The 26,869-nt window shown below is 44.3% G+C and overlaps 2 protein-coding genes across 3 annotated transcripts; one reads left to right on the forward strand and one right to left on the reverse strand.

Annotated features, from left to right (window-relative positions):
* Positions 1-4,638: 4,638 nt before the first annotated feature.
* Positions 4,639-21,291, forward strand: srrm2 (serine/arginine repetitive matrix 2). Of its 2 annotated transcripts, none has more exons than XM_080446823.1 (14): positions 4,639-4,835; positions 6,540-6,794; positions 9,013-9,108; positions 9,889-10,074; positions 11,476-11,559; positions 11,959-12,024; positions 12,118-12,154; positions 12,598-12,701; positions 12,889-13,018; positions 14,614-16,820; positions 17,898-18,656; positions 18,869-18,943; positions 19,499-19,606; positions 20,547-21,291. In XM_080446823.1, the coding sequence occupies exons 2-14, from the start codon at positions 6,547-6,549 to the stop codon at positions 20,602-20,604; spliced, it is 4,158 nt and encodes a 1,385-aa protein (XP_080302949.1). In that variant the 5' UTR covers positions 4,639-4,835; positions 6,540-6,546; the 3' UTR covers positions 20,605-21,291. The 2 variants fall into 2 exon arrangements, with proteins under 2 accessions (XP_080302949.1, XP_080302948.1); XM_080446822.1 differs by having other exon boundaries at positions 12,118-12,150; positions 12,585-12,701.
* Positions 21,292-23,638: 2,347 nt separating this feature from the next.
* rrn3 (RRN3 homolog, RNA polymerase I transcription factor) lies at positions 23,639-26,569 on the reverse strand. The gene has a single exon (XM_080447391.1). It carries the CDS (start codon positions 26,248-26,250, stop codon positions 24,397-24,399), a length of 1,854 nt encoding a protein of 617 aa, XP_080303517.1. The 5' UTR covers positions 26,251-26,569; the 3' UTR covers positions 23,639-24,396.
* Positions 26,570-26,869: the final 300 nt, after the last annotated feature.

The following is a 26,869-nucleotide window of genomic DNA, read 5'->3' on the forward strand; positions in this document are numbered from 1 at the left end:
CTGTTTTTGATTGATTGATTGAATAATTTATTAGTCAGGAATGTAAACGAGGTACAGTCAGTCATTAAGGCTAAAAGGATAACACAAGAGAAATAGTTGTTAAGGAAAAATACAACAAAACAAATGTCTGTCTATCTTTTCTAATTCATTATGGGGGTTGGTTGGGCACCTGTTCAGCAGGAAGTGAATCTGGGAAGGTTTACATGTTCTACTTTATAGACTTTTAACTTTAAAGTTGTACAATGCAAATTCACAACTAACGATTTTTAGCAACCTCTGCTGGTCACTACCGTCACTGCATACAATTTCCCTAGTCCTCGATTACCCAGAATTCCATTCGTTTTCACCGGAAGCCGGAAGCGTTTCAAAAAGCGATCTTTTAATTGTTTTATACTATCTACGGATCGTTTCTCTTAGCCAGTGGAGCATTAGTTACCATGAGCTGTGCTTTCTTTTTCTGTTCTTTTTCGATCTTCCAATCCTACATTATCTTAAAATCAGCGTGAGGTTCCTTTTTGTTAATAGCGTGGTAGTTCCTGGCCAAACAGGAAACCGTTGCGGTAGTTCCTGAGGACGTCGGCCACGACGTCATGACGTTGGCCAGGAACGTCATTTCCCCGGGAAAGTCCCCCCCGTACACGTTCAATAGAAAATATATAAATAAAAGGCTTCCGGGGGTGAAATTCACGGAGTGGGTGTTGTGAAACTTTTGCCACTCGCAAAAGATATACAATTTAACTTTAGTTTTGTTGAAAACGTTACCTAGTATTACTTTAAATAACTAAAAAATGCACAAAAAAACTACAAAAAAAAACAAAACAAAAAAACAAAAAGAAAATAGAATATATGTCTGTCTATCTATCGTATGTATGTTTACCCGTTTCTACTGACTGAACGTAGCTGCAGCCTCTTCTTTTGTCTGTCCTCTGTGCTACTCAGCGGTAGGTTTCATCTTTCACCAGTCAGTTGGCCTCGCGTCTGGCGGGCTAGCTTGAGCCGCCCTTCACCGTTGTGATCACTGGCCTTGGCAGCTTGCGAGGCCAGGCTCTAGGTAGCGTTTTGCGCCTGAGCGTTTAGCGCAGTGGTGTAAAGTAACTAAGTAGATTTACTCAAGTACTGTACTTAAGTACAATTTTGAAGTACTTTTACTGTACAATTTTGAGGTACTTTTACTTTACTGGAGTATTTCCAATTGTCTATACTTTTACTTCTACTCCACTACAACTAAAAGGCAAATATTGTACCTTTACTCCACTACAATTATTTGAAAACTTTAGTTACTTTTCAGACATAAATTATTACATTATAAAACATACATTAACCACTTTAGCCCTATTTTATACCTAGGCTATTTGAAAATGTAATTAATTATAATAATTAATAATTTTCAAACATTTTAGTACTTTTACTTTTGGTGCTTTAAGTACATTTTGATACCAATATTTTTGTTCTTTTACTCAAGTCATTTCTTTATTCAGGACTTTTACTTGTAACAGAGTACTTCTACATTGCAGTATTGATACTTTTACTTAAGTAAAACATTTGAGTACTTTTTCCACCACTGTTTTAGCGGCGTCTGTCTGTCTGTCTGTCTGTCTGTCTGTCTATGGGGCGTCTGGGTGAGGTAGAGGTAAAACACTCTCCCACCACCGCAGCTGGGTTCAACACCCAGCAGCAAAAGCGGTGCCTCCAGCTTGGCCTGGCGCTCCATCAAACACAATTGGCCGTGTTTACGGGTGGGAACTTAAGCTGTCGATGGATCAGGTGACCGTCCTTTTTGCTGCAGCGCAGAAGCTAATGGCAAGTGTGTATGGGAGGATGCACACAGTAGTTTATACCACCCCAGCTGTGGAGGTGGTGGTGCCAGCAACAGGGACCGAAGGACACTTGGGGACAATTGGGAATTGGCAACGACTAAATCGGGTTCTCCTCTCATGGGTTGTCACCTTGTCGTTGGTGGAGGAGCTTGTGTTATCCCAGTGACCCAGAGAGCTAAGCTCCTGGCAGGTCCAACCATGTCGAACAGCTCGAAGGGTAGGGATCAGACTAAGGACAACCCCTAGTTAAAATATGTTACAGAAATCACCACAAGAAACCAAAGCTAAGATCTGCAAACTCAACACATCATATGGCAATGTGATGTGATCTTGTAGACGTGTTTTTCACTTTTCGTCCTATGACGAGGTTTATAGGGCTTAACTACTTGAACTCCAGCATGCCTATTCTGGGGGGAACATTCGCCAAATATAGCAGATCTACAAGCTCAACGTGCGGCATGGCAATGCGTTGTGAGCTTGTAGATGGATAATTTCGCTATTCATCATATGAGTTTATAGAGCTTAAGAGGCTAACGCTGAGGATTTTACTGTGTAACTGCCCACTATACCAAGACATCAGAGACACATACTTCCCACAGATTACATACACCTTAAGTGAGTTTGAAAACAGGACCAATGAAGAAAGAAAACTCCCATACCTACTGGGAGAAATACTGTACAATGTGTGAACACAGCAGCAAGATTTGGGAACTGTTGTGATAAGAGAAGGTTAGCAAATGGAACTACTAACCGTTCCTGAAGGACTACTAACCATTACTAACCATTCCTGCACTATCTGTACCGAGTGGGCCTCTGACATAGACCTTCTGCACATATAAACATACAAACGGAGCTACTACCTCTAAATACTTTTGAAATCAGAGGCTGTTTTCTCTCTCCCTGACTTAGCCAATTGTGCAGAGCTGTCTGTCAGTGGAGAATGGTGTGATGCCGATCAACCAGGCCATGAGGAACGTCAGTGTGGTGTCTTCTGCCAGGGTGCAGGCAGACACAGTGGTCGTCAGCGAGAAATCCATCAACAACTGCCTCTCTATTTGATGACGCCATACAGCTTAAAGCTCAAATGGTACAGCTACTGTATATCTTTACGAAGATATACATTACAGGTGACATTTAACCACTTAAACGCTATATACTTTGTTGACCGGTGTCCCCCAGACGTCTATACTTGGTCCCCTCCTTTTCTTCCTCTACACCAAATCTCTTTGCCAATAGCCAATCTACAAGCTCACAACGCGTCACGTTGTGATCTTGTGGATTGGCTATTTTTGGCGAATGTTTGCACATTTTTGCTGAATGTTAGTCTCTTATAAAATGCCCAGAATAGGGACGCTAGGGTTCACGTTTAAGGGATTTAGCAGTGCAAATGTAGAATACACCTCAATTACTAGATCTGCTACATTACAAGTAACTAAAGGAGTACTAGACAACATTCAGCCACTAGATGTCACACTTGTACAAAACCTCTATTACATGCTATCTGTTATTTCCCCATCACTTAAATAAGGCAGCATTAGTTGATATGCTTTTGCAGTTAATTGTGTGTATGTGTGCTGTTGATCCTGTTGGCCAGTGGGACCTTTGAGGGGGTTCCAGGGGGTCCCCAATTAAATTATTGATAGTTAAGACCAAATATACCCCCAGGTCTGTAACTCTGAGAGTGTACAAATAGAACCATATCGCCTACGGGTCCATTTGGTTCCATTTCTACAATCTTAAGAATCATGGGGATCCGTGGCCTAATACATGCAGGGGCGGCCATAGCTGAGTGGTTAGTGAGCCCGCCTAGGGAACCAGAGGCCCTGGTTGCCCCAGGTATGATTCCAGGCCAGGCCAGCATATGTGTCGATGAAATGAAATTTGTCCCTGAGCAAGACTCTTAACCCCTAATTGCTCACAGGCCCTCATTGGAAACAAGACCGCAAGGACTTTCATGAACGACCTGTTAAAAAGGAATTATCCTTATCCTTATAAACTGGGGGTTCTTGAAATTAAAAAGTTTGAGAACCACTGCTGTTATATACAGTTACATGTACTTATTGTGCTGTTGGCTGCAAGTTGGTGTAGCAGTCAGAGTGTGTGACTTATTTTTCTATCAATTACACACCCCATGAAGCATTGAATTTGTGCAGTGTGTGTGCAGAGTGCAGACCCCCATCTGAAAAAAATAATATATTTTTTATATCAGATCTACAAGCTCGCATTCCAGACGGGTTGTGAGCTTGTAGGCCGATGCCTACGAAATAAGTTTAAAGGGCTCATATGTGGCGTATTGTAGTCGCTTCTTTGGGGCTTGTTTTCATAGACTTCGTTGCTTGTTTCTCTCGCAAAACCTGGCAACGCTGACCAGCGTTGCCATGTCTGCTTATTATAAGCGACTTGGGGCTTATTTTTCTGTAAAGTTGCTTGTAAATATTGGTAGTTGCGGGTTGCGGTTTTTGGGCTTGTTTTTAAAGTGTAATTATTTGGGCTTGCTCCAATTATTATTGTATCATTATTGTTTAAACCAGTTCTCAAACATTTGCATGTCAAGGCCGAAATGTATGTATTTCTCTGCAGACCCCCCATCTGAAAATAAATGTAACGTTCAAATATATTCACTTTTTCTTTTCAAGATCTTTTTGAAAGTAGCAGATCTACAAGCTCACAAAATAGCCAATAAAGTGGTCATGTGGCTCCAGTCTAGTGGCTTCTTTTGGGCTTGTTTTCATAGACCCGGTTGCTTATTTCTCTCCCAGAATCTGGCAACGCCGGACACGACCAACGTCATCACGTGGCCGCCGCTGCTGCTAGGCGTGAACAGAGTAGACAGACAGGACGGTGCTAGCTAGTAGTGGGTTAGCAGCATCACCACTGTTTTACTTTTCACACCACACACAACAGACAAGGCATTACCGGAGAGCCAGCCGAGGGATTTGGGAGTTTTATTTTAGTTCTCCGTCGGCGTTGAGTCGACCTCCTCCGACGTTGTTCTCCCCGTTCGCGGAGGAAACACAGGTAATAATGTTAGCATTGTTAGCTGCGACGTTAGCTTAGAGGAGCGGGTTAGCTAGTATAGCAGCGACCTGTGTGGAGCGGCCTAACATTTAACTGTTATGGTTGTTTAATAATTATAATACGACGTTAATACATAGTATTATTCATTGTTTATGCATTTTTGCACGTACACTTGAAACCCCAAGGGATTGATTGTCCTTTAAATTGAGTGGTAATAACAGTAAGCTGTCATTTATAACTTCGTAGTACCGCGGTGTCGCTTGTCGAAAAAGATCAGAGCAGCTTATAAAGAACCGATCTACAACCATCGCGATGAGTTAACTTGGTAGCTTGTAGATCTGTTCTTTTTTTTAATATATTTGTATCAAGCGACACCGTCTCAACTACGAGGTTAGTACGTACTCTATTAACCAGGCCTTTTCTAGGAGGAACAGGCCTTTGGTATGTATGACACACGTGCTTATGCGCAACAACTTGGAGCAGTCTTTTGTTAGTGAGCAACATGAAGGCCAGTGTGATTCTGCGAGAGAAATAAGCGACCAGGTCTGTGAAAACGAGCCCAGAAGAAGCGACTAGGCTACGGTTATTTGATAATAGCCGATCTGCAAGCTCAGAACGCAACGCCTTGTGAGCTTGTGATCTGCTATTTTCAAATAAAAAGAGAAAAATAATCTTGTTAAAATGTTTCAAAAATGTCCAAAATTACCTCTTTTTTCCCAACACAAATCTTGTTATGGGGGTCCCTGGCGGGCACTAATTATTTTTAGATGGGGGGGGGGGGGTCTGTGGACGAATACATATTAATTTGGGGGTCCTTGACATGGACTACATTATGTTTAAGAACCACCGGTTTAAACATTAGGAAACAAACCCAAATAAGCAACAACACTTTGGGAAACAAGCCCAAAAAACTGCAACCTTCAACTACCAATTTTTACAAACAACTTTACAGAAAAAGAAGCCCAAAATCGCTTATAATAAGTCGACATGGCAACATAGATGAAGGCCTGAGATGAACCTGTCCCTGACATGCTAGTCCAGTTTGTGATTGGAGCTGATTCTGTTCCCATCGGGAAATCACAGTGCATTTACTTAACCAAATATACTAATCTGCTCATCGGGCTCGGAAGGTTTTATTTATGCATATTACATGACTCCCTCCCTCTGCATTTTTTAGGCGTAGTAACATTTTCTGCCCTGTCCAATAATGTTCCCACTACTAGAACTCATCTACGTCACCAGAAATTATGACCCGCGTTGTCTTTTTACCTAGCCGTCACATAGCGGCATATATCCATCATTTTTACACGCACACACGTACCATGAGCTAATACTCTAGAACCCCTAGGGCCTACTGAGAGGTTTCACTTTCAGATTGCCTTTTTTTAGGTTGTTGAGCTTGAGATTTGAACATCGAATGTTAATTTCACAATAGCTACTGGCTAGTAAAAGTTATTGACTGTCAGTATTAAAGGGTTATATCTAGACTCTAGATTCTAGAGTTTACAAGAGATGATGTGTGTGGAAAAAAACACGCCCTTCGTCGACTATGACCAAACTGACAGATGGATTGACTGAAGGGACAGCTCTACTTCTATCATATTCTACTTTTACACCATTGTGGACCTAATTTTGCAGTCATGTGGAATGAAGTTAACATTGTGAGTTCCCAACTTAACCCTTTTTCTTTCCCTCTGTCCTCAGTGGAGACATGTACAACGGCATTGGACTGACCACTCCCCGTGGCAGCGGCACCAACGGCTATGTGCAGCGCAACTTGTCCAGCCTGCGCGCCAAGCGTCCCCGGGACGAGCGCGGTGGCGAGCGGGACGAGAAGGACAGAGAACGTCTGGAGAGTCAGCTCAACAGGCAGCCCAATGCAGACATCCTGGAGCACCAGAGGAAGAGGCAGCTGGAGGTCAAGTGTGCCGAGTTGCAGGACATGATGGAGGAGCAAGGGTAAGAGGGACAGAGCCTGTATTCACGTTGGCTCAAATGCCTTTGGTTTGACAAAAAGGCAAGCTAAGCTGTGAGGCAGCATACTATGTGAATAGGTGGGACGAGGTTATAAGAATCCCTGTGTTTACAATTCTTAAAATCCCACGGGATCATATCACAAATCTAAAACATGAACAGCTGGTTGGTTTACATTTCATTTGATGGGGGTTTCTTGCATCTGTGGATTATTACACACGTGTGGCACAGTGACGGGTATTGCAGTCACTGTTTTATGTGTTTAACAACCATAGCTCTTACAGTTCTGATTGGATGTGGATGAAAGGGTGGACAACCTTATTTACTTAATTTCATTTGTATTAGTTTTGACCAATTCCATGGAAGAGTAGATGTTTGACATTTTGAAAGCACAACTGCAATATTGAAATACCCAACGTATAGGGGACAGCAGCACTGGCGGATTTCGTCAAAAGGCCTTTCTTGCTCAGGCGCATGTGTATGCATCTCCCCGAGTCCTTAGTTATGCTTTAGGTTTAGGATAATTGGCTTCATATTTATATTATGTTCTTTTTATTCTTCATTTTAAATGCACATCTGTTTGATGCATACATGCAAAAACACTCAATGAGTGAAATTTGTACATTGGGGCATTTCTGTTCAAATTGTTTGCATACCTATTTTGACATGTTTGGTCTAGGCATATACCTTTTTGTTGGTTGATTGAATACTTAATTAACAGTTTGAGAAAGATGCAGACTCTGCAGAGGTAATAATGCTAAAAGGATAATGCTAAAGGATAACACAAAAAACCCTGAGTGCTTGTTTCTAACTTTCCATTGTGGTCCTTATTCAATTAATCTATATATATAGATATAGACATGCTATACAAGAAATCAATCAATAATACTAGGAGCAATAAAAGTATTTTTGCTGAACAGTGGGGGTAATTTCTTTTGGCAAGCTAGAAGACTTTTCCAGGTCCAGTTGCAAATTGCAGACAGGTGCTCTTATACTGTATGGTGGTTTTGAAGGAGGGTAGGGAGTCACACTTTTTTATGTCAGATTTGGAACTTTAATGCAAAGACAAAGTTCTATAAGACCTGACAAAATGCTACAAGCGTTTCAGTGCTGATTTAGCTCACATTAACGTAGTCAAGTGCAAACAGTACTTTTGTTTCCCCTGTTTTTTTAAATGGCAACGGTGTCAGTTTCAAAACCGTCCTAATATTTCATCATGTCATACAATGCAAACACCGTTGAAACTTGTGTTTGTGAAACACATTGAATTACCTTGTTGAAATAAACTTGCCTTTCCCCTTATTATGTTCTTTATACTAGTACCTACCTATGACAGTCGGGAGTGCAGGCTTCAGTTTGACTCTGGAACAACTGCACAGCATAAACCGTTAGCCATGTTTAGCATTGGTGAGACGCAATGTAAAGTTTACAAATTTTGATTAAACGGACCGTCTATGAAGCATATTCATATTTCAGTTGTATTTCAAAGGTCAGTTTTCTTTCCATTGCAGATAAAATCTTTTACTTGGATCAGATGAAAAAGTACAACATGATTTGTCCGGTTGCAGTATCATCCATCAAGTTGTCCATCTAGATCCTGGGTATAGATGAAGAAAAGTATAACTAACTGTATGCTGTTCAGTAATTTAGTGTTACATAATATCCTACATTGTTTGAAAGGAATTAATACTCAAGACGTCAACTATGATCCTAGAAATGCAGTCTGAATTTGCGGTGCAGACTGGTATTGTAGGAACTTGGTAGATGCCCCCTGCAATGTGTGTGTGTGTGTGGTTTATTTTTTTTATTCCTCAGTATACGGTGGTATTTTTGGGGACGTTTTGACAGTTAAAAAAAATTAAAACTGCACAACTCTTAGTTCCACACTGTACGTTCTGCAGGTCAGAACCAAATGGTTTTCATACCGTTAAAATAAAGTTTAGCCAAAATCTCGCTTTTAATCTATGTACGTTCTCTTGTTTACTCTCCAGTGTCAAGACAGCTTCAATAGAAATTGTATTTCCCCTACAAACTGGGTGGACTTAAAAACTATTATTACTACTATTCCCTGAATGATACTTTGGTCTTGTAATAGAAGAAAGAGAATTGAAATCTAAGAATTTGTAATATTTTGACATCGTTAATTGTTCAACTATTGCACAATGTTTAAACTTTAATGTGTTGTCTCCCCTCTGCTGTCCAGGTATTCTAATGAGGAGATTGAAGAGAAAGTGAACAGCTTCCGCATGATGCTGCAAGAGAAGCAGGAGCCACCACCAGCTACCACAGAGAGACCATCGTAAGTACCCATGGTGCTTTTCCATCCATCTTCTACTACAGATAGGAAAGCTTCATCTAAAATAAGTTGAGATGTTTATTGCCATTGTATTAAAAACATAACAAAAGTTCGGTAGCAACCCCCTCCAAATACTACCATACAAATCATGAACAGTGACATATTTGTCAAGTCATAAGTCATAACGGTCTGTTGTTTAAAAGAGATCATCCCAAAGGAAATGTTGAAGTACATAAAGTGTAGAATATGAAAAGAGAACAACCACTGGATATAAGCATATCATACCTGCCCTTTGTGAGCGATGTGTGTTCTTTTTGTATGTGTGCGTGTATATTTGGGCGGAAGTGGTCCAAGTTGTCCAATTATAAGGATTATGCGCACAAGCATAATACATCATGCACCATTAGTATCAGGAATCCTTTCATGGTGGCACTGAGTTAACCAAAGTAATGGGCAACACAAATAATAAAATAACATTTAGGCTAAATTGTTATCCTTCCCAATTCCTATATTTATCAATGGTTAAAAGGCTGATTCACTACCAGGACCAGTGCATACTTCTTCCTTCTAATGCTCAGGGCCCAGGTTCTCAAAACCTATTGGATAATAGTAATTGGATTAACTCTGGAAACTGCATGTTTCAAAACGGATTATATGAGATTCAGATCTTTGGTGATCCAGTGCTACCTTTTAACCAATATAAAATGTTGGTTCTGTGTTCAGAAATCGGATCCAGATCAAAACTTTAGAACAGGTGATTCTAGGTTTCTCCGTCTTTCTCAGGGTGACAGAGACGCATGCTCTGGCGGCAGCCAACCAGCAGAAGAACGACCGCCTGCGCGCAGCCTTCGGCATCGCCACCGACTACGTCGACGGCTCCTCCTTCCACCCCGACCGCAAGGTGAAGGAGAAGGAGAAGAGGGAGCAGGAACGCCTGGAGAAGGAGAAGCAGCAGCAGCAGAAATATGTGTGAGTAGTAGATGAGAGAGATGGATTTGACATGGGGGGACTGAGAAGGTTCCATTTGTATAATCTGAGTTCAATGAATGTACCGCCAGACTACCGATCCAATCTTTATATTTTCCCAGACAATACAGCTGCACAGTGCACACTTCAAGTACATTAACATGAGTAAAAATCTATCCAATTTAGGTAAGATGTGGCTTGGCGCCTCTCAAGACACTCACATGGCAGATATTACATATGGCTGTTGGGAGTGCTTTCATTTTAAATTTCTAAATCATCCAAAACTTCCTCATTTCAATTATGGCTTGCTTGTTCTGGAATGCTGTATGTCTGTAATTAAAATATTTCCTGACACTGCTGCCAGGATTCCCCTTTGCAATATGTCCACACTGCATAAGAATTTTACCGGTGGTCAACATTAAGCGCACGTTGCTGCCTGGCTGCTGTATGTTTTGGGTAATGTTGAACCCTAGCGTCCCTATACTGGGCATGTCGTAATGGGCATGTGCCCTGGGGGACACAGGTCAACGGAGTATATAGTGTTTAGGTGGTTAAATAACTGCAGACAGTACAGTGGGGTAAAATATACAAAGGATTGGAATTTAATCTGGCCTCATTGATACCAGTCAATTAAGATATACCTTGATTAGCTCAGATCCTGTGCACTAGAAGGATGGCTGTGCACTTGAGTGCAATAGATTTCTTTTAATAGTATATCTGTTCAGATAGTGAGAAAATAAAAGCAAGGTTAAAAAAAAAAGAACACCTGTCTTCTTGGCCAAACATAAGAGTGTCTGTTAAACCACTTAAAACCTTCTGTACTAGGTTTGCTCCTTTTTTCCCTACACACCAAATCACTTTGCCAAAAGTAGCCAATCTACAAGCTCACAATGCAAAGTGCTGTGTGCTTGTAGATGTATAGAATGTTTGTCCCAGAACAGGGATGCTAGGTTTCATGAGGTTAAAGGACTGCAAATCTGCTTGGGATTTGAGCTGCCTTTTTTTCGGATCTATAACATCGGCTTGGGACAGCTTTGCTCGTGTGATTTCTAAATTTATAAAGTGACAGCTTACAGTCGTCAAAATCATTCATGAACTCGGTATGACATCCCAGACTTCCCTGTTTGAGTTGGGGTGTCTGTTTTCCAGCTCTTCAGTGATTTTTTTTTGGCTTGGAAATAGGCTTTCCTTATTTCATAATCATTTTTGGGGGGGGAATTCCGAGGGCAGGGGAGTAGGACATTTCATTTAGACACTAACGTTTAGAGTTTCAAACGATTCATACCTTAAACACCTTCGTTTCAAACAACTTTGTTCATACAAATGGCACACCTCCCCTCACTGGTATGTTACTTTGAGGTGTTATGCAGGATTATCAGGCTGTTTGTTGTCTCGCTCCCTCAGGATACTTGAAGATTCAGACAACTCTGATTCCCCTCCCAGAAAACAGAGCCGAAAGAAGAAAAAGAAGAACAAGAGCAGAGACAGGTGAGGAACTAGTAGGTCAGCTGACGGAGGGCTACATTGAGTCAATACAGCAGCTGGGAATAAGACTGCTACATTAGAAGACGGATGTAATTTATTTTAGCATTACAATTATTATTTAAAAGGATCCTCTTTTTTTACTCCTTTATTTTCCTCGTTTATTTTAAAAAGCATATTGGCAAGATAGGAGAGGGGGTTTATGGGGGATATGAAATACAGTTCAGTATTATGAGGTCAACACACTCTCTGTCCAGCTACTGGCGCACCCCAAGAAAGATGTTTAACTGCAAAAGAATGTACAGAAGTCTTAACTATTGTAGAGTGCTCAATATCTCGGGGCGAAATCCAAGCGCAGATGGCTTATATAACGCTTTTAAAACATTTTGGTCCATCTTTGTTCAGCTCGGAGAGTCCTTCCCCATCCCCTAATCGCGAGAAGAAGAAACCCAAAAAGAAGAAAAAGAAACGGTATGCCAGTTCTGATGTCTGATATTGACTTCCATCATCTGTTTTCACATTTGTGACATCAGTGATATTAATTTGAAATGTCTCTTGTTTCAGAGCGGCATCAGAAGATGACGATGACAGAGATAGGTACGTAGGTGGCGCATTTCTTCTAATTCTGGGCTCTCATAATCTGCACATCCTCGTAGATTTTCTATGCACAGGGTTTGAACTAGAGCCTAGTGTCCAATATTGGTCTGGTTGATATATCAGCCATTATTGTACTTTTTGTTTTTAAAATATCGCTATCGACAATTATGCAGCTGATGTGTCCTGATTTTTAACCAGTTTAAACCTTGTGTCCCTATTTGGAGTATTTCATATTCAATCTTTAAACATTTTCAGACACGTTGTGAGCTTGAAGATTGGCTATTTTTGAAAATCTTGCAATAGAACATAAAGTGGTTAATTAAAGTAAAGTTCAGTCTGTTCTTTCTTTATCAAAGTTATTTTTGCTTATACGTTAAATGTTCTTAAATGGAAACTTAAATCAAACCTAAGTTTTTCTACTTGATCCCCCCTAGTTCTTCAGGTGAGAAGCAGAAGGTGCCGCCGCGGAAACGGAAGGGGAGTGACGATGGCAGTCCGCCAAAAACCAAGGTTCACAGACGCAGGAGCGCTTCTTCAGCTTCTGCGCACAGGTACATCACCAGATGGATTAGGTTTTTAGGGGGGCATAAAGAAGCCGCTCAGTCTGTTCTCTGCACAAAGATGATAAAATTTACATTCAGTATTGTGATACTAATCAGTTATTCAGCAAGGCATACATTAAAGAAGCATTTTTTTCACAAACCAACCGTCAATCTTTCCCCTGCTTGTATTCCCCAGCCAATCCCCAGCCCCGCAGAAAGCACGACAGCAGGAGCAGCCAATCAGGAGAGCGGATGAAGGCAGAAAGGGGCGGTCACCGGACAGACAGGGACGGGGTCGCAAGGAGGACAGTCCTCATCAAAGAGAGGTCAGAAGCTGACATGTGCATCCTTTTTTACCAACCCAGTCATTTCTGCATTTCCTTGCATATTAACACAGCACATATGTGTCAAACACAGTGTCAAAACTCCTACATTTACATTTGGTCGACTATTTCATCCCCTCAATAATACTAATTTGTATTGTATTTTATATCATTGTTATCGTTGATTAGTCACCTTTACAAAGAGGTATAACTTTTAAGGATAGTGCAATCGTGGAATGAGCAACATGGCAAAACGTGTGGGTAGCGGCCCCCCAAAAATTGCCCTAATCCCCCAATATATTTCTGTTGGTAATCGCTCTCGTTTTGAGCGTTCTCCCAGCGTTCACAGGTGTGTGACTGGCACCTGAGCATGGGTCCTGCAACTTTGACATCTGTTTCTGGTACCGTTGTGCAAATCTTAACCTGTAAATCTCTGGAAGAAAGGAACCAGTCTTCTTGGGGTGTTGTCTTCCTTTGACTTCACCAGTTTCACGATCCTTACAAGTTATGCCTCGTTGTAAAGGTGACTAATAACCGATTTTCACTGGGTGCACAGATATAGTAGAAAGGAGACACGGTCACTCATCAACGAAATATTGACGATGTTGCTTTTAACACATCCACCGCCAAGGGCTAATCTCATAATGTACTCGCCAGTGCCAAGGTGTTTTTGTTCGTTTTTTTAATGTCGCCATAGATCTTGTTAAAATCCTTAAGATTGAGCCGTACACGATCTGTTTACATCCGCGACATCCCACTGTATCTCCCAGTGAAAACCACGTGTCAAACGGAGCCGCCATGTTTGAGTTCTGACCGTTTATGTTAACATGGGAAATGCGAGGATGAAAAACTACATAGGTTTACAGGGCTTTTTGTGTACGACTTAGAATGGAGGCCGACGGGAAACAAAAAACGGGATCGCACTTCCGGTCGACTTCGGGTGGTGAAAATGGTCCCCCTAGAAAATTGAAAAAAGAAAAAAAAAAAGGAAAATGGTCCCCCTAGAAAATTGAAAAAAAAAAGGAAAAAACACCCGGACCGTAGGACTACGGTTTCGGCGCTTAACAGTTGGATTTAACGGACCGTAGGACTACGTTCTTGGCGGTGGATGTGTTAATGATTAAGCAGCAGAATGAGCAGAATAGTCCAAATGGAACACGTTTCATTGCTGGAATACATCCATACTATTCTGCAGCCCAATAATTAAAAGTGTCTGACGTCTTTGAGTGCTGGTGTCTCCTTTGACAGAATTAGATGAGGACAGGCAGGATAATCGTTGGGCTAGCTGTTAGTCAAATGTATTATGTTTTTTATTAAATAATGACTCGTAGTCAGTTAACTCAATTAATCAGTCAGCCAGTGGAGGTGAAGCATTGAAGACAATTTAATATGAACACATTTTAATTATAAACGGCTCGGTTGCGACTATCAATTTATCAAACCAGTCAAATTGTATGGTTAAAAATATTAACTTGCCATGTGTTAAGTACATTTGACCCCCAACTTAACATTGCAAGTGACATCTTAAGTTTATTGTAGTTTTCACCTTAGACCTAGAGGATCTGATGTAGCAATTTATTTGGTTCTTTGTATTTCAGAAGTCTCAGAGAGCCCACAGCTCCCCCGAACACCAGCAGAGGTCCAACAAGGAGAGGGAAAGGGAGCACATGAGGGAGAAGGAGAAGGTCTCCTCCAGGAGAAGGCACGACTCCTCGTCACCTTCTCCACCGGCACAGCAAGAGAGAGGCAGGCGCTCCAGGAGCAGAGAGAGGGAGCGGGAGAACGCTAGGCGCTCCAGGAGTGGGGACAGGGAGAAAGTTAGGCGCTCGAGAAGCGGAGAGCGGGAACGCGAGAAAGCTGCACGGTCCAGGAGTGCGGAGAAAGAGAGGCGGCCAAGAAGCAGAGAGAGGGAAAAGGAGAGAGCCAAACAGCCAGAAAGTGGAGAGAAGGAGCGAGTTAGGCGGTCTAGGAGCAGAGAAGCCCAGCAGGACAAAGGAAAGAAAGGAGCCGTGCAAAGGAGCAGACACGACTCCTCCTCTTCTCCCTCTCCGCCTCCTAAAACGGAGAACAGGCGTGCCAGGAGCAGAGAGAATGAGCGAGAGAAAGAAGGGAAGAAACAGGACAAAAAGCAGAGACATGACTCATCGTCATCATCTTCATCATCATCATCCTCCTCCTCCTCTTCCTCGCCTTCGTCGCCACCGGAGCCAGCGGAAAAAAAGCGGGTGAGTAGAGAAAGGAGCGAAGAACCGGAGCGCAGGAAGGAGAAAGCGCCATCCCCAAGGGGCTTAGACAACCGAGAGGACAGGGAGAGGGGAAAGGAGAGGGAGGCATCTCCTCACGGACAGAGAGGAGACAGACCGAGGGACAGGCAGCCGCCACACCGCTCCCCATCGCCAGCCCCGCCCTCATCTCTCACCAACGGCCGCCCAAAGGAGCGGGTGCTTGAGGAGAGGAGAGACCGTGAGCAGGACGAGATAGGCAAGGACCGGGACTCGAACAAAGACAGACGAGAGAGTGGGAAGGAGCGCGAGCGAAGCCGGGAGCGCGGCAGGGACAGGGATTCGAACAAAGACAGACGAGAGAACGAGCCCGAGCGAAGCCGGGACGGCGGCAGGGAGAGGGACACCAACAAAGACAGACGAGAGAACGAGAAGGATCGCGAGCGAAGCCGGGACGGTGGCAGGGAGAGGGACTCCAACAAAGACAGACGAGAGAGTGAGAAGGAGAGGGTGCGAAGCCGGGACAGCGGCAGGGAGAGGGATGCGCCGAGATCCGGTCCTCAGCCCTCCAGTGCTCAGACAGCATCCTCAGAGGAGCGGCGCCCAGACGGCCCCATCGGAGTGGAGAGGAGGATGGACCGAGACAGAGCCCTGGAGAAGGGCAGAGTCGAAAGGCCGTCAGAGACGGACAAAAGACGCACAAGGGATCCGAGCCCTCCGGAAAAGAAGCGTGAGAAGGAGGCCAAGAAAGGGAAAGAGAGCAGCAGCAGCAGCAGTGATAGCGATAGTGACAGCTCCTCTTCCTCCTCTTCATCCTCCTCCTCTTCATCTTCCTCTTCCTCGTCTTCGGAAGATGAGGGTAAGGCGAAGAAAGCCAGCGCGACAGGGAAGGACAAAAGCTCCCCAGTGAAGGTGAAGGTGACCCCGCCCCCTCTGGTTCCAGCTCCTGCCATCGGCGCTGCCTACCAGAGGTACTTAGCAAACGGCGGAAGAGAGAGCTCCGCCTCCGGGGACAGAGATGGACAGAGGCGGGATGAGAGAGGAGCAGGAGAAGACGTGGAAAGGCCTCTTCACAGATCGCCCGTCGAAGACCGATGCGACGAGCAAGCCAGAGGCCAGGAGCGATACAGTCCCACGCAGGTGGACAGTCCCAGCCCCCCTCCTCCCTCGCCGCCCCGGAGGATGGCCCCTGCAGATCCCGAGAGAGGGAGGGAAAAGGAAGCAGCCAAGCATCCAGAAAGGTATAGCCCAGCGGTGAGGACGTCACCCCCTCCATCCCCGAAACCCCCCGCCGTCCAGCAGCGCCGTTCGCCCTCCCCTGCGCCTCGCCGCACCCCACCGAGGCAATATCAGGACCCCCCGCCTCGCTCCAGAGGGAGACACTCTCCTCCTCTGGCCCGCTCCCCGAGACGCAGCCGAAGCCGGGAGCCTGACCGGGACAGAGAAAGAGAGAGGCAGCGGGATAGAGACCGTGAGAGAGACCGAGAGAGAGGGGCGAGAGACAGGGAGCGTGATCGCTCCCGAGAGAGGTTCGCTAGAAGGAGCAGGTCTAGAAGCCCAAGGAGACGCAGTCCCGCCTACAGGTAAGGTGACATTAGATATAGAGCCTCTCTGTATCCAATAACCCTTGATTTATACTTGTTTGCGCGTCTTGTTGCACATCGACAATAGCCCGTCTGTTTGCTTGTAGATGAGCTATTTTCGGTGTGTGACACCAGCGTGCAACTAAGTATAAATCACTGTTTATGTGAAGCAAGGGATAACGAACAATGAGCCGGTTGTTATTAAGAAATAAACCCTGACAGGATGATTAGGCGTTATTTCTCTATAATGATCAGCTCACTGTTTGTTACATGGCTACTTAAATGTATAAATTGACAAAATATAACAAAATGATTTAATTGATTTAAAAAATGATTCAATTGCTTACGGTAAAGGAAATAGTCCTTTACATTATGCCAAGTCCATGAACACGTTGTGCATCACGGTCGGCTCTCAACTCCGTATGGCGTACGACAAAGTATACATTCGGCTGTAACACGTGCAGTGCCAGTGTCGGGTTAATATAGTAACGTGAAATAATGAATCCTGCCGCTGCGGGATAAATTAATCACCCGCCCGGTCTGCCCTCCCCTGTAACTAAAGTGACTCGGCGTCGGGCAGCGAACTCACATTTCAAATCGCATTGATTGACTTGTGATGTAAACAACTGACACGTTTCAAGACTTGACATGCATTCCTGCGTTGTCAAGCTTGCAATATTGCGCTTTACATTTAATTTGGCTATATTTTAAGACCATTACATTTGGACTCATCCAATCGCCGATTGCCAATACATTCGCCATATCGTCCAACCTTGCATCCATAAATAACAGACAGCTGAATGTCGTTATTGACCAATCAGAATTGAGCATTCAACCAAGCCAATAACTCATAATTCACAACATCTCCACTTGTATAGGGCAGCAAACTTCCATCCAAGTAGTTGGATCTTGAAATGTGTCTGCATTAGGCTGGAACCGGGTGGTATTTTTTCACCATGAATTGGATTTTTGAGCAGGGAAATTACAATCTCAAAACAAAACCTCAACTCTATGTCATACATTTATTTTATTCTTGGTATTCTGATAAACCTATTGCCCTGTTTTGTCTTCTCGAAGGTCCCGTCGCTCCCCCTCTCCCCCACGCAGGAGGAGGACCAGCCGCTCACTCTCCCGGGAACGAGCAAGAGAAAAGGAACGAGAAAGGGAACGTGAGCGCAACAGAGAGCGGGAGGCAGAGCGAGCGCGTGAGCGGGAGGCCGATCGAGTGCGTGAACGGGAGGCTGAGAGAGGCCGCGAGCGAGAGGCAGAGCGTGAAAGGGAGCAAAAACGGAAGGAGCGCCAACGGCAGAGAGATGCTCCCCCACCCGCTCAACGTCGCTCTTCTTCTTCATCCTCCTCCTCTTCGTCCTCTTCTTCCTCCCCGTCGCCCTCGCCACCCCGCGAAAAAAAGGAGGCACCCCCTGCCGAGAAGGGTCCAAAGGCGTCGTCGGAAACCAGGGACAAGAGGATGGAGCAGGCGGACAGAGGGAGGAGAACTGAAGCCTCCCCGCCTCATGTGCCCTCCAAAGACGACAGAGGCCATGCCACGGAAGCCAGGCGTTCTGACCCGGCCCGCAGTGCGTCGCCGCCCAGCCACAAAGCAGACTCCAGGGATTCGGTCAGAGACACCTCGAAGAATCGGTCTCCACCGGCGGCCGCTCAGCCTGCCGAGCAGGCCAGCATAACGCAGAGCGGCAGCGTGAATGGGAAGGGGGTCAAAGAGGCAAAGAAGGGCAAAAGGAGCAGCAGCTCCAGCTCCTCCTCTTCCTCATCTTCTTCCTCGTCTTCATCAAATTCGTCGGATAGCTCTGACTCCGAGGCGGAGCAGGTGAAAGGGTGAGCCTATGTTACTGAATACATTACAGATGGTATAACTACAAAGGCATACAGAGTTACTGCTTTGATTGGTATTAACTGAAAATAGCAGGTCTACAAGGCGTCACAATGCGTTGTGAGCTTGTAGATGTGCTATATTTGCCAAATGTTTGTTTGCCGAATAGGGACGTGTGCATAATTCATCTATTGTTCTGTTTTCCGCCCCTTAACAGAAAGACCACTGCAGCTCAGAGCTCCTCATCTTCATCATCCTCCTCTGGAAGTGAAAAGGAAACCAAGAAAAAAAGGTGAACAGAAAATCATACCTAGGATTTAGGAACTTCCAGGTTTTACTTTGAAACATTTGATATTTTTTCCTGACCCTGTGTCCTGTGTGGAACGCTGACATACAAGCTAGAACCACCAGACACTGGGGTGTATTTCTCATGTCAGTTTGTACCTCTGCCTTTGTCTTTAAAGGTTTAGTTAGCAAATTTTATGTCTATAGTATTTGCCCCTTATGGAATGAGGTGCTACTTTCCTAGCGTGTTGCTAAAAGCCTGTTTGTAGTTATTGCTGCCTTCCACAGTTCTTTCACAAATCCCAAATGCAGGCTCAACATGACCTGTTGGGTCCATTTGGTTCCATTTGTACACTCTCAGAGTTACAGACCTGTATACAGGGTCCATATGGATCCCCCATAGGAATCGTTAAAGGGAACCGCTAAGGAATGGGACCGTTAGGAGGGAATTGTTAATGAACCGGAATCGGATCCCAACCCTAGATAGCCAGCACTATTTGTTAATTTGTATGAAAATAAATATCTGTTCTTCTGGTGATTTTAACACTTATTTGCACACCAGCCCGCCTAAACCTTCCAGGGTGCCGGCAGATTCACTGAGGGATTCTCGCTCACTCAGCTACTCTCCCCCGAGACACAGGAGAGCTGCACATTCCCCGTCCACTCGCAGGTCTGTAACTGACAGAAAGAATGTGTACCTTGAATAAATTTCATTTCTGCTCTGTCTCCATGGAAGGGAGGGTGGAATTTTGCCTATGCCAGATGAGGCAAGCGACATATTGTACTATAGAGTATACATTAGGCATAAGTCACTCATGCACAAACTCATGTCTAGCTGTCATGTGCATAGATCCTCCATGGATATTTTGCACAGTGAGTATTGTTGCTTTGAGTGTCCAAAAGTCAAGTTTTGAATATGTAACACACACTACACACTGACTAGGATTATCCACTTGACAAAACTGTCAGCAGTATTATGCTTTATTTCTCACAGTAAATCACTGTGGGCCAGTCCTTTTCAACCTCATCTCATTAATGCTCATTATAAGATGGCACAATTTAAGGCTTATCTGGTAAGCTGTGCACAGTTCAGAACCCTGCCCACCAATTACATAATTGAAGGGGATTCAAAGCTACTAGAAACCACAGCCTTTCTCTTCCTGGAAAGTCAGCATGCTGAAATAGAAGCCATTATTCTTGATTGATTTATTCTTAGTTGCGTGCTGGTTTCGCACATCAAAATTAGTAGATCTACAAGAACACGACACGTTGCACCGTGATGCTTTACAAGGTTGTATTTAGGCTTCCACCATCAACAGCGACTCAATTCTTGCCTACAAAGTAGTTGTTTATTGTCTAATATAAAAACATAGTCAATAGTAGTTAATTTGATAAAGCAAGTTTTGTTATTGTCTCTTTGCAACATTTATATTCCCATTTGGCATTTATATTCCCTTTTTATTTTTTGTCGAAGTTGGATCGCCAGTATCTCTATTGGATGGATACAAATATATTGTAATTTGGAGAACCAGAAGAATCAGCTCAACCTTAATCTACTGTTGGAATGTAGTGTTGACTATCGGCTTTTTCCTCCCTTGTTTTCTCATCAGGACCGACGGTAAGCGCTCGCCGAGCCGCTCTCCGAGCAGCAGACGACGAAGAAAATGAGCCTGCAGTTCGGACCCTTCAGTCCTTTGCCATTTAAGCACCCCCCAACCCAAAAGAATGGTCGCTGGTCTGTACTATGGACTGCATAGCCAGTGGTCAGATTAGCTACGTAGCTGTGACTGATGAGGGAGCCCACTTTGGTTCTGGGATCACTTCTGAATAGTCAAGTCAGCTGAATTTGTAATTTACTAATTTCTTTGTATGATCTGAAGGAGTGGTAGAGGAGGCAGAACTGTAAGCGAGACGAGATTAGCTGATGGGAGAGTTGCACTATCACATACCCATCCACACACATACACGTACATTAACCTGATTTATACTTATTTGCGGACCAGTGTCTCGCACCGAAAATAGCCGATCTACAAGCTCACAAACACGTGAGCTTGTAGATCTGCAATGTTCAGTGCAAGACGATGCGTAACCAAGTTTAAATGAGGCAATGCAGGCGGCAACTGCACACTGATGTAAGATAAATGTAACCCAATGAAAGAATGTTAACTTGGCTCTCCTCTGCCCTCTGTGCTGTCTGTCTGGCATTGTTCTAAATGTAGATACAGTATGAGCCGTCTGTATTTTGTTTAATCTTAACTGAACGGATGTGCCCTTTCCATGTAATGTGATTAGGAGGTACAATATTATGTGGTTCATTTCTTTGTTGCAAATAATAAAATGTGGTTGTACCTTTTAGTTGTGTCACATTCATTTCCTGCTCTGTAAATTTACTGTCACAGCAGTGACATAAGAATAGCCTCAAATATACATATGTGAGGAAAATCTCATTGGGATAATTGTGAACTTGTGAAGTCCCGTAGGGCTGTACTAGGCCCCCTCTATTCATTTTACAGTGTAGACTTTGTACTGTAGGGTGAAAACAGTAGAGGGCGTAGTATAGGGTCTACTCTACACTATTATCTTTGCCGAAAATAGCTGATCTACAAGCTCACAATACAAGCTTGTAGATGGGCTATTTTAGCTTATTGTCAATCACCCCAGGATAGGGATGCTAAAGTTCAAGTGGTTAAGCTTAAAAGGAAGATGTGGTCTCAAGGTTGTTTTTGCAGTTCCATCTGGAAACCTTTGAGAGAAGGGTAGGGGGGTGCCAGGAAAATTAACTAATTAAAAATATACATGGCAAGGATTACAGAATCTTAGTTTTGCTGTTAATACAATCAGGATACAGGTAGTTTTGAACCTTTGTCTCTTGTAAGGCAATGTTTGAGAACCCTTTCTTGTAAATAAAAGTTGCTGGCAACATTAAGTTAATTGATTTGATTTATTTTATGTTAGTTTAAGAGAACATGACGGACATGCTTCTCAGAAATAAGAACACACAACATATTTCTGTTGTGGTCCAGTCAAAACAAATCCAGAACAGGCATTGGTACATGAATCTCAAAAACTCAGGACACAGGTCACATTGGTGTTGTATTGCTGCCCTCAGGTGGTCGAGTAAGGTACTGACGCGTGTGTGACTCAAGGGTCCATTTTAAGAAATATAACCTCTTTATAATATATGGCCTCTTTAAGAGTATTCACTGGGCTGATGCGGAGCAGCTTCAACAATATTTGTTCTTTGCTCAGTAAGCTCAGTAATTATAGAAACATTACATTTACACTAATTCTAACTGTATAATTGTAGCTGAGATTGAGATCAGATTATATCTTTGACGACAATAGCCATTGTACAAGCTCACAACGCATTGCATCGGGAGTGGGACCTGTTGTGAGCCCAACATTCTCTGGTTCAAGTTAAGTGGCTACAAAGCTGGAATTTATTTACACAACTGGAATCAACACAGTATGGTGTGGTGTTTATACATGACTAAAGGTTTATGAGTGCCCAAAGTAAAGTTTTGAATATAAAACACTAGAATTATCCACTTGACAAAGCTGTCAGCAGTATTAAGCTTTATTTCTCACAGTGAATCACTGTGAGCCAGTCCTTTTCAACCTCATCTTTATATACTAGGTCCTCATTAATGCTCATTACACCATGGCACAATTTATACTACTCCCTCTGTATCTCTCTGGTAGGCTGTGGACAGTTCAGAAACCAGCCAACCAATGACATAATCGATGGGGATTCTAAGCTAATTGAAACTACAGCCTTTCTCCTCTTAGCAAGTTAGCATGCTGAAATAGAAGTCATTGTACTTGAAGTATTTTCTGAGGTTCAGGTTTCTGAACTGTCCAGAGCGAGTAGACAGAGCATGAGCATTACTGAGGACCAACTCTATTAAGTGTTTTGTGGTAAAAGTACAAAAGTATTGGTAACAAAATACACTTACAGTACTAAATGTAAAAGTACACAAGAATACTCATTATGCAGAATGGACCATTCCATATATCATCTTATTGGATTGTAATTACTAATGCATCGTTAATGTTAATGTTGCAGCTGGTAAAGACGGGATGAATTTAATTACTTAACATGTCTCTCGGTTTGCTTAACTTATAATACATGATTTTTCAGGTAATGTATGTTTTTTAAATAATTATCTAATAATCTAAATGTGCAAAGTAACTAGTTTCTCTGCGATGTAGTGTATAAGTATAGTGTAGTGTATATGTAAGTATAAAGTATAAAAAAAATGGAAATACTCAGGGTAAAGTAAAAGTACCTAACATTTGTACTTAAAGGGATAGTTCCCGCAAAATGACTTTTTTAAAATCGATTAGTCACCCCATGGAGACTTGAATTCATGATAAAAAATGTTGTCGCATTCCTAAGCCAATAATTTGATGACCGGCAGCGGTTCCAGTAGGAGACACAAAGAGTCTCCTTTGTGTTGGCTGCCTACCGGTCCGCTGGTCATCAAATTATTGGCTTAGGAATGCGACAAAAAAAAATCCATGAATTCAAGTCTCCATGGGGTGACTAATTGATAGAAAAAATGTAATGTTTTGGGTGAACTATCCCTTTAAGTACAGTAAAGTGAAAAAATGACTGTACTTAATTTACTTTCCATAACAGGAACTGTCACAATGGGAACATAATCTATAAAACACAAGAATTGTCCACATGACAAGTTAACACTGTCAGCAGTATGATGCTTTAATCCTTACAGTGAATCAAAGATGTGGGCCAGTAATACAATATCTTCAAGTAGAACGGTAACACTGGCAATATAATGCCTGATTTATACTTGTATGCGCATTGTGTCGCACAACTAAGTATAAAACAGGCTTAATCTTTAGCTGATTGAGACAGTACTAAGATTTATTAAGTGGCAGTCGGACAACGAGAGTGAGGACCTGCCCAGGAACTTTGATCAGTGTCACCGGGCCCTGCAGCTAAAAATAAATTATAAAGATAATCATAACCCAGTTAACACAGCTAGATTTCTGCTCTCTTTAATTGGTACATGTAAACACCAGTCTGTTTTCTTTCAACTTCTAAAACAACTGCATGTGTCAAAAAATGTTTCTAACTTAAACACTTAAACCCTTTATACTTTATTGACCGAGGTCCCTCAGAGGTCTGTCCTCGGCCCCCTCCTTTTTTCCCTTGACATCAAACTTCTTCGCCCAAAACAGCAGATCCACAAGCTCGCAATGCATCCTATCTCGTTGCGATGCAATGTGTTGAGCTTATGGAGCTGCGATTTCCACCGAATGTTCCCCATACTATGTAGGTCCAGAATAGGGACACTAGTGTTCAAATGGTGATGAAATACAATTTTTACAGTGTGGATTCGGATTGGGGTCCCAAAACGTCCATTTGTATACTCTCAGAGTTACAGACCCTTAAGAGTTAACAGTGAGGCTAGACCATGTCAGAACAGTCAACATTCAGAAGGGTCTCTGCAGGAAGGCGATGGGAGGCGAGCCAACACTGGCCGGGCTGCGGAGGTGTGACTCATAGGAGCCGGGAGTCATTCCCATAACGTTCTCGGTCTTCGGCGTCCCGCAGTGCAGGAAATCGTCCTCGTCCTCCATAGAGCTCTGCCGCCTCCTCCTCCGGCCGGTTTCATCGAGCTGCGTTTCCGCGGGCTCCTCCCACACCTGGTAGAAGGGCTCGATCAGCTTCCCCGACACCTTGAGCAGGTAGGGGTCAAAGGGGAAGAAGCTGTCGAGCGGGTTGGTGTTGGCGTGGACGCCGTCGCCGCCCCTGGAGCTGCGAACCACCGGCAGCATGTGGCGATTGTTCTTCTCTATGACGGTGTAGCAGAACACCAGCTGGTACTTCCGGGTGACGGCGGCGAACATGTTCGTGACGGCGGGCAGGCAGACTTTAAGAGGGTTTAATTGGCACATCACCAGGCGCTCCAGGTTGAGGCTCTGCAGATACTCCAGGCCTTTCTTCATGTTACCGTCCAGCATGGCTCTGTGTCTGAAGATGAGGGTGTAGAAGACCGCCTGGCAGGCACTGTAGAAAGGACCGTGCAGGCTCACGTCGCAGTACGCCCTCCGCCCGCCGCAGTCCTGGCTGTTGATGTAGCGGTGCAGCCAGGGGACCAGTAGGTCCAGGCAGGCGCGCACCGTGGCCACGGGAAGGAATTTTGCACGGGCCAGGAAGCTGCCCATGTATCCCGCGGCGGCCTGGCGCAGGACTGCGGGCTGCGAGGGGCTCTGAACAAACTTCCACAGGTGCTCCAGAAAGGCCTCTGCCAGGGCCACGCGGAAACTGCACAGGTAGAACAGAGCGTACTGGACGTGAGAGGAGGCGTGCGTGGGGAGGATGAGCTTGTCAAACACACTCGTCAGCTCTCTGTACAGTTCTTTTGTCTTCTCCACCTCCAGCATACCGTCGACATGGCAGATGTCCTTGATATAAGCCAACAGCACGGCCATGAGAGTGTCCAGCCTCTCGGCCACTGGGTGGGCCATCATGGCGCCACCTGGTGGCCCGGAGGCTTTGAACGCTGACAAGTCGTCCTCATCCATGTCAAAGAGTCCTTCTTCGTCACATTCTCCTTCTATGTGTTTCAGTGTGGCGTTCTCCTCTACCTCCTCTATCTCCGCCCGTGGGGCGCTCACGTCCAGTTTCAGCATCCTTCCAATGATGAGCTCCAGTATGTCTCGGCGGATGGAGGGGAGATACACGGTTAATCTCAGGAGGTTGTGGACGTAACATTCCAGGGTTCTGGAGGACTTCTTCACAAACGGGAAACCGTCGTTGAGAATGGGCATCAGGAAGTGGCTGGTGGACGGGACATATCTGGCAACGAGCTGCAGGGCCCGGTGACACTGATCGAAGTTCCTGGGCAGGTCCTCGCTCTCGTCGTCCGAATCGGAGATGTCCACCCCTTCCTCGTGGACCGTCACTCTCTTGGGGGTGAAGTGGGAGACCACCATCTTGAGGCAGGTGCGGAGGTAGACCGTCTGAGCCGAGACCAGGTTGCTGAGGAAGGCCAGGTACTCCTCCACCACTGCCGGGCTGCGTCCCAGCCATGGCAGCCTCAGCACCGTGTAGATGAGCTGCTCGTGGTCCTTGCTGAGCAGGGTCACACAGCCCCGGAACTCCTGGAGCCAGTTGATGATCTGGGCGTCCTTTATCTCAGGATCAGCCAGCTGGTGCTTCAGCAGCTCATAGTCACTGGAGTCTCCCTGCTTGTGTTTGGTCAGGGTGTCCACCACGCTGCCTCCAAAGCGGACAGTCTTCATGGGAGGGGTGTTCATGAAGTCACGGTCACCCACCTCCATGTTGCAATACGTTCTAGTGGGTGATGATAACGCAAGCCCTTTTTGCAGTTACCTGCAGGTACTTGTTGTTGTTGTTGTTAGCGTGGTGCTAAGCTAAATGGCTAACATGAGCCATGGCGGCTCAAGCTACAGAAACTTTACAGCTAGCTTAAATGCGTGGTAAACTACTACTATTCACAGTAGAGTACCGGTATATCATTTATAACTTTACAGATGCATATCGTGGTTGTAAAGTCATTCATAGGAGATCATGACAGTCACTTCGGCTTGTTGACACACGTACGACGTCCATGAGAATGAAGACATGCTGAAGGGAGATGCACGGGCATCATGTGTGCCACGAGAAGACTTCCGACTCCCAGGGTAGACTAGCATCTATTCACTGATCCGGTCTAGGACTACTAGAGTGGATACGGATTTGGTATATGCATGTATGTGTGTGTGCAAATGACCGGATACAGTAGGCGGGCTTTAAGCCGGATCCGAGCATTGAGTAGTAAATAGAAACCAGGCTTTCCACAGGCAGGGTTGCCATGTCGGTTTATTATTAAGCAACTTTGGGCTTGTTTTTCTGCAAAGTTGTTTGTAAATATTGGTAGTTGCGGTTTTTTGGGCTTGT

The sequence above is a fragment of the Gymnoscopelus braueri genome (genome assembly GCF_963280865.1).
Source record: "Gymnoscopelus braueri genome assembly, chromosome: 13".
In the NCBI taxonomy this organism is placed as follows: domain Eukaryota; kingdom Metazoa; phylum Chordata; class Actinopteri; order Myctophiformes; family Myctophidae; genus Gymnoscopelus; species Gymnoscopelus braueri.

Bases quoted from the DNA above. Each gene is read 5' to 3' on its own strand.
- srrm2 (XM_080446822.1), top strand. From the start codon at position 6,547: ATGTACAACGGCATTGGACTGACCACTCCCCGTGGCAGCGGCACCAAC. The intron at 6,795-9,012 runs GTAAGAGGGACA...TCTGCTGTCCAG, and splicing joins GACATGATGGAGGAGCAAGG to GTATTCTAATGAGGAGATTG. The intron at 18,944-19,498 runs GTGAACAGAAAA...TTTGCACACCAG, and splicing joins AAGGAAACCAAGAAAAAAAG to CCCGCCTAAACCTTCCAGGG.
- rrn3 (XM_080447391.1), bottom strand. From the start codon at position 26,250: ATGGAGGTGGGTGACCGTGACTTCATGAACACCCCTCCCATGAAGACT.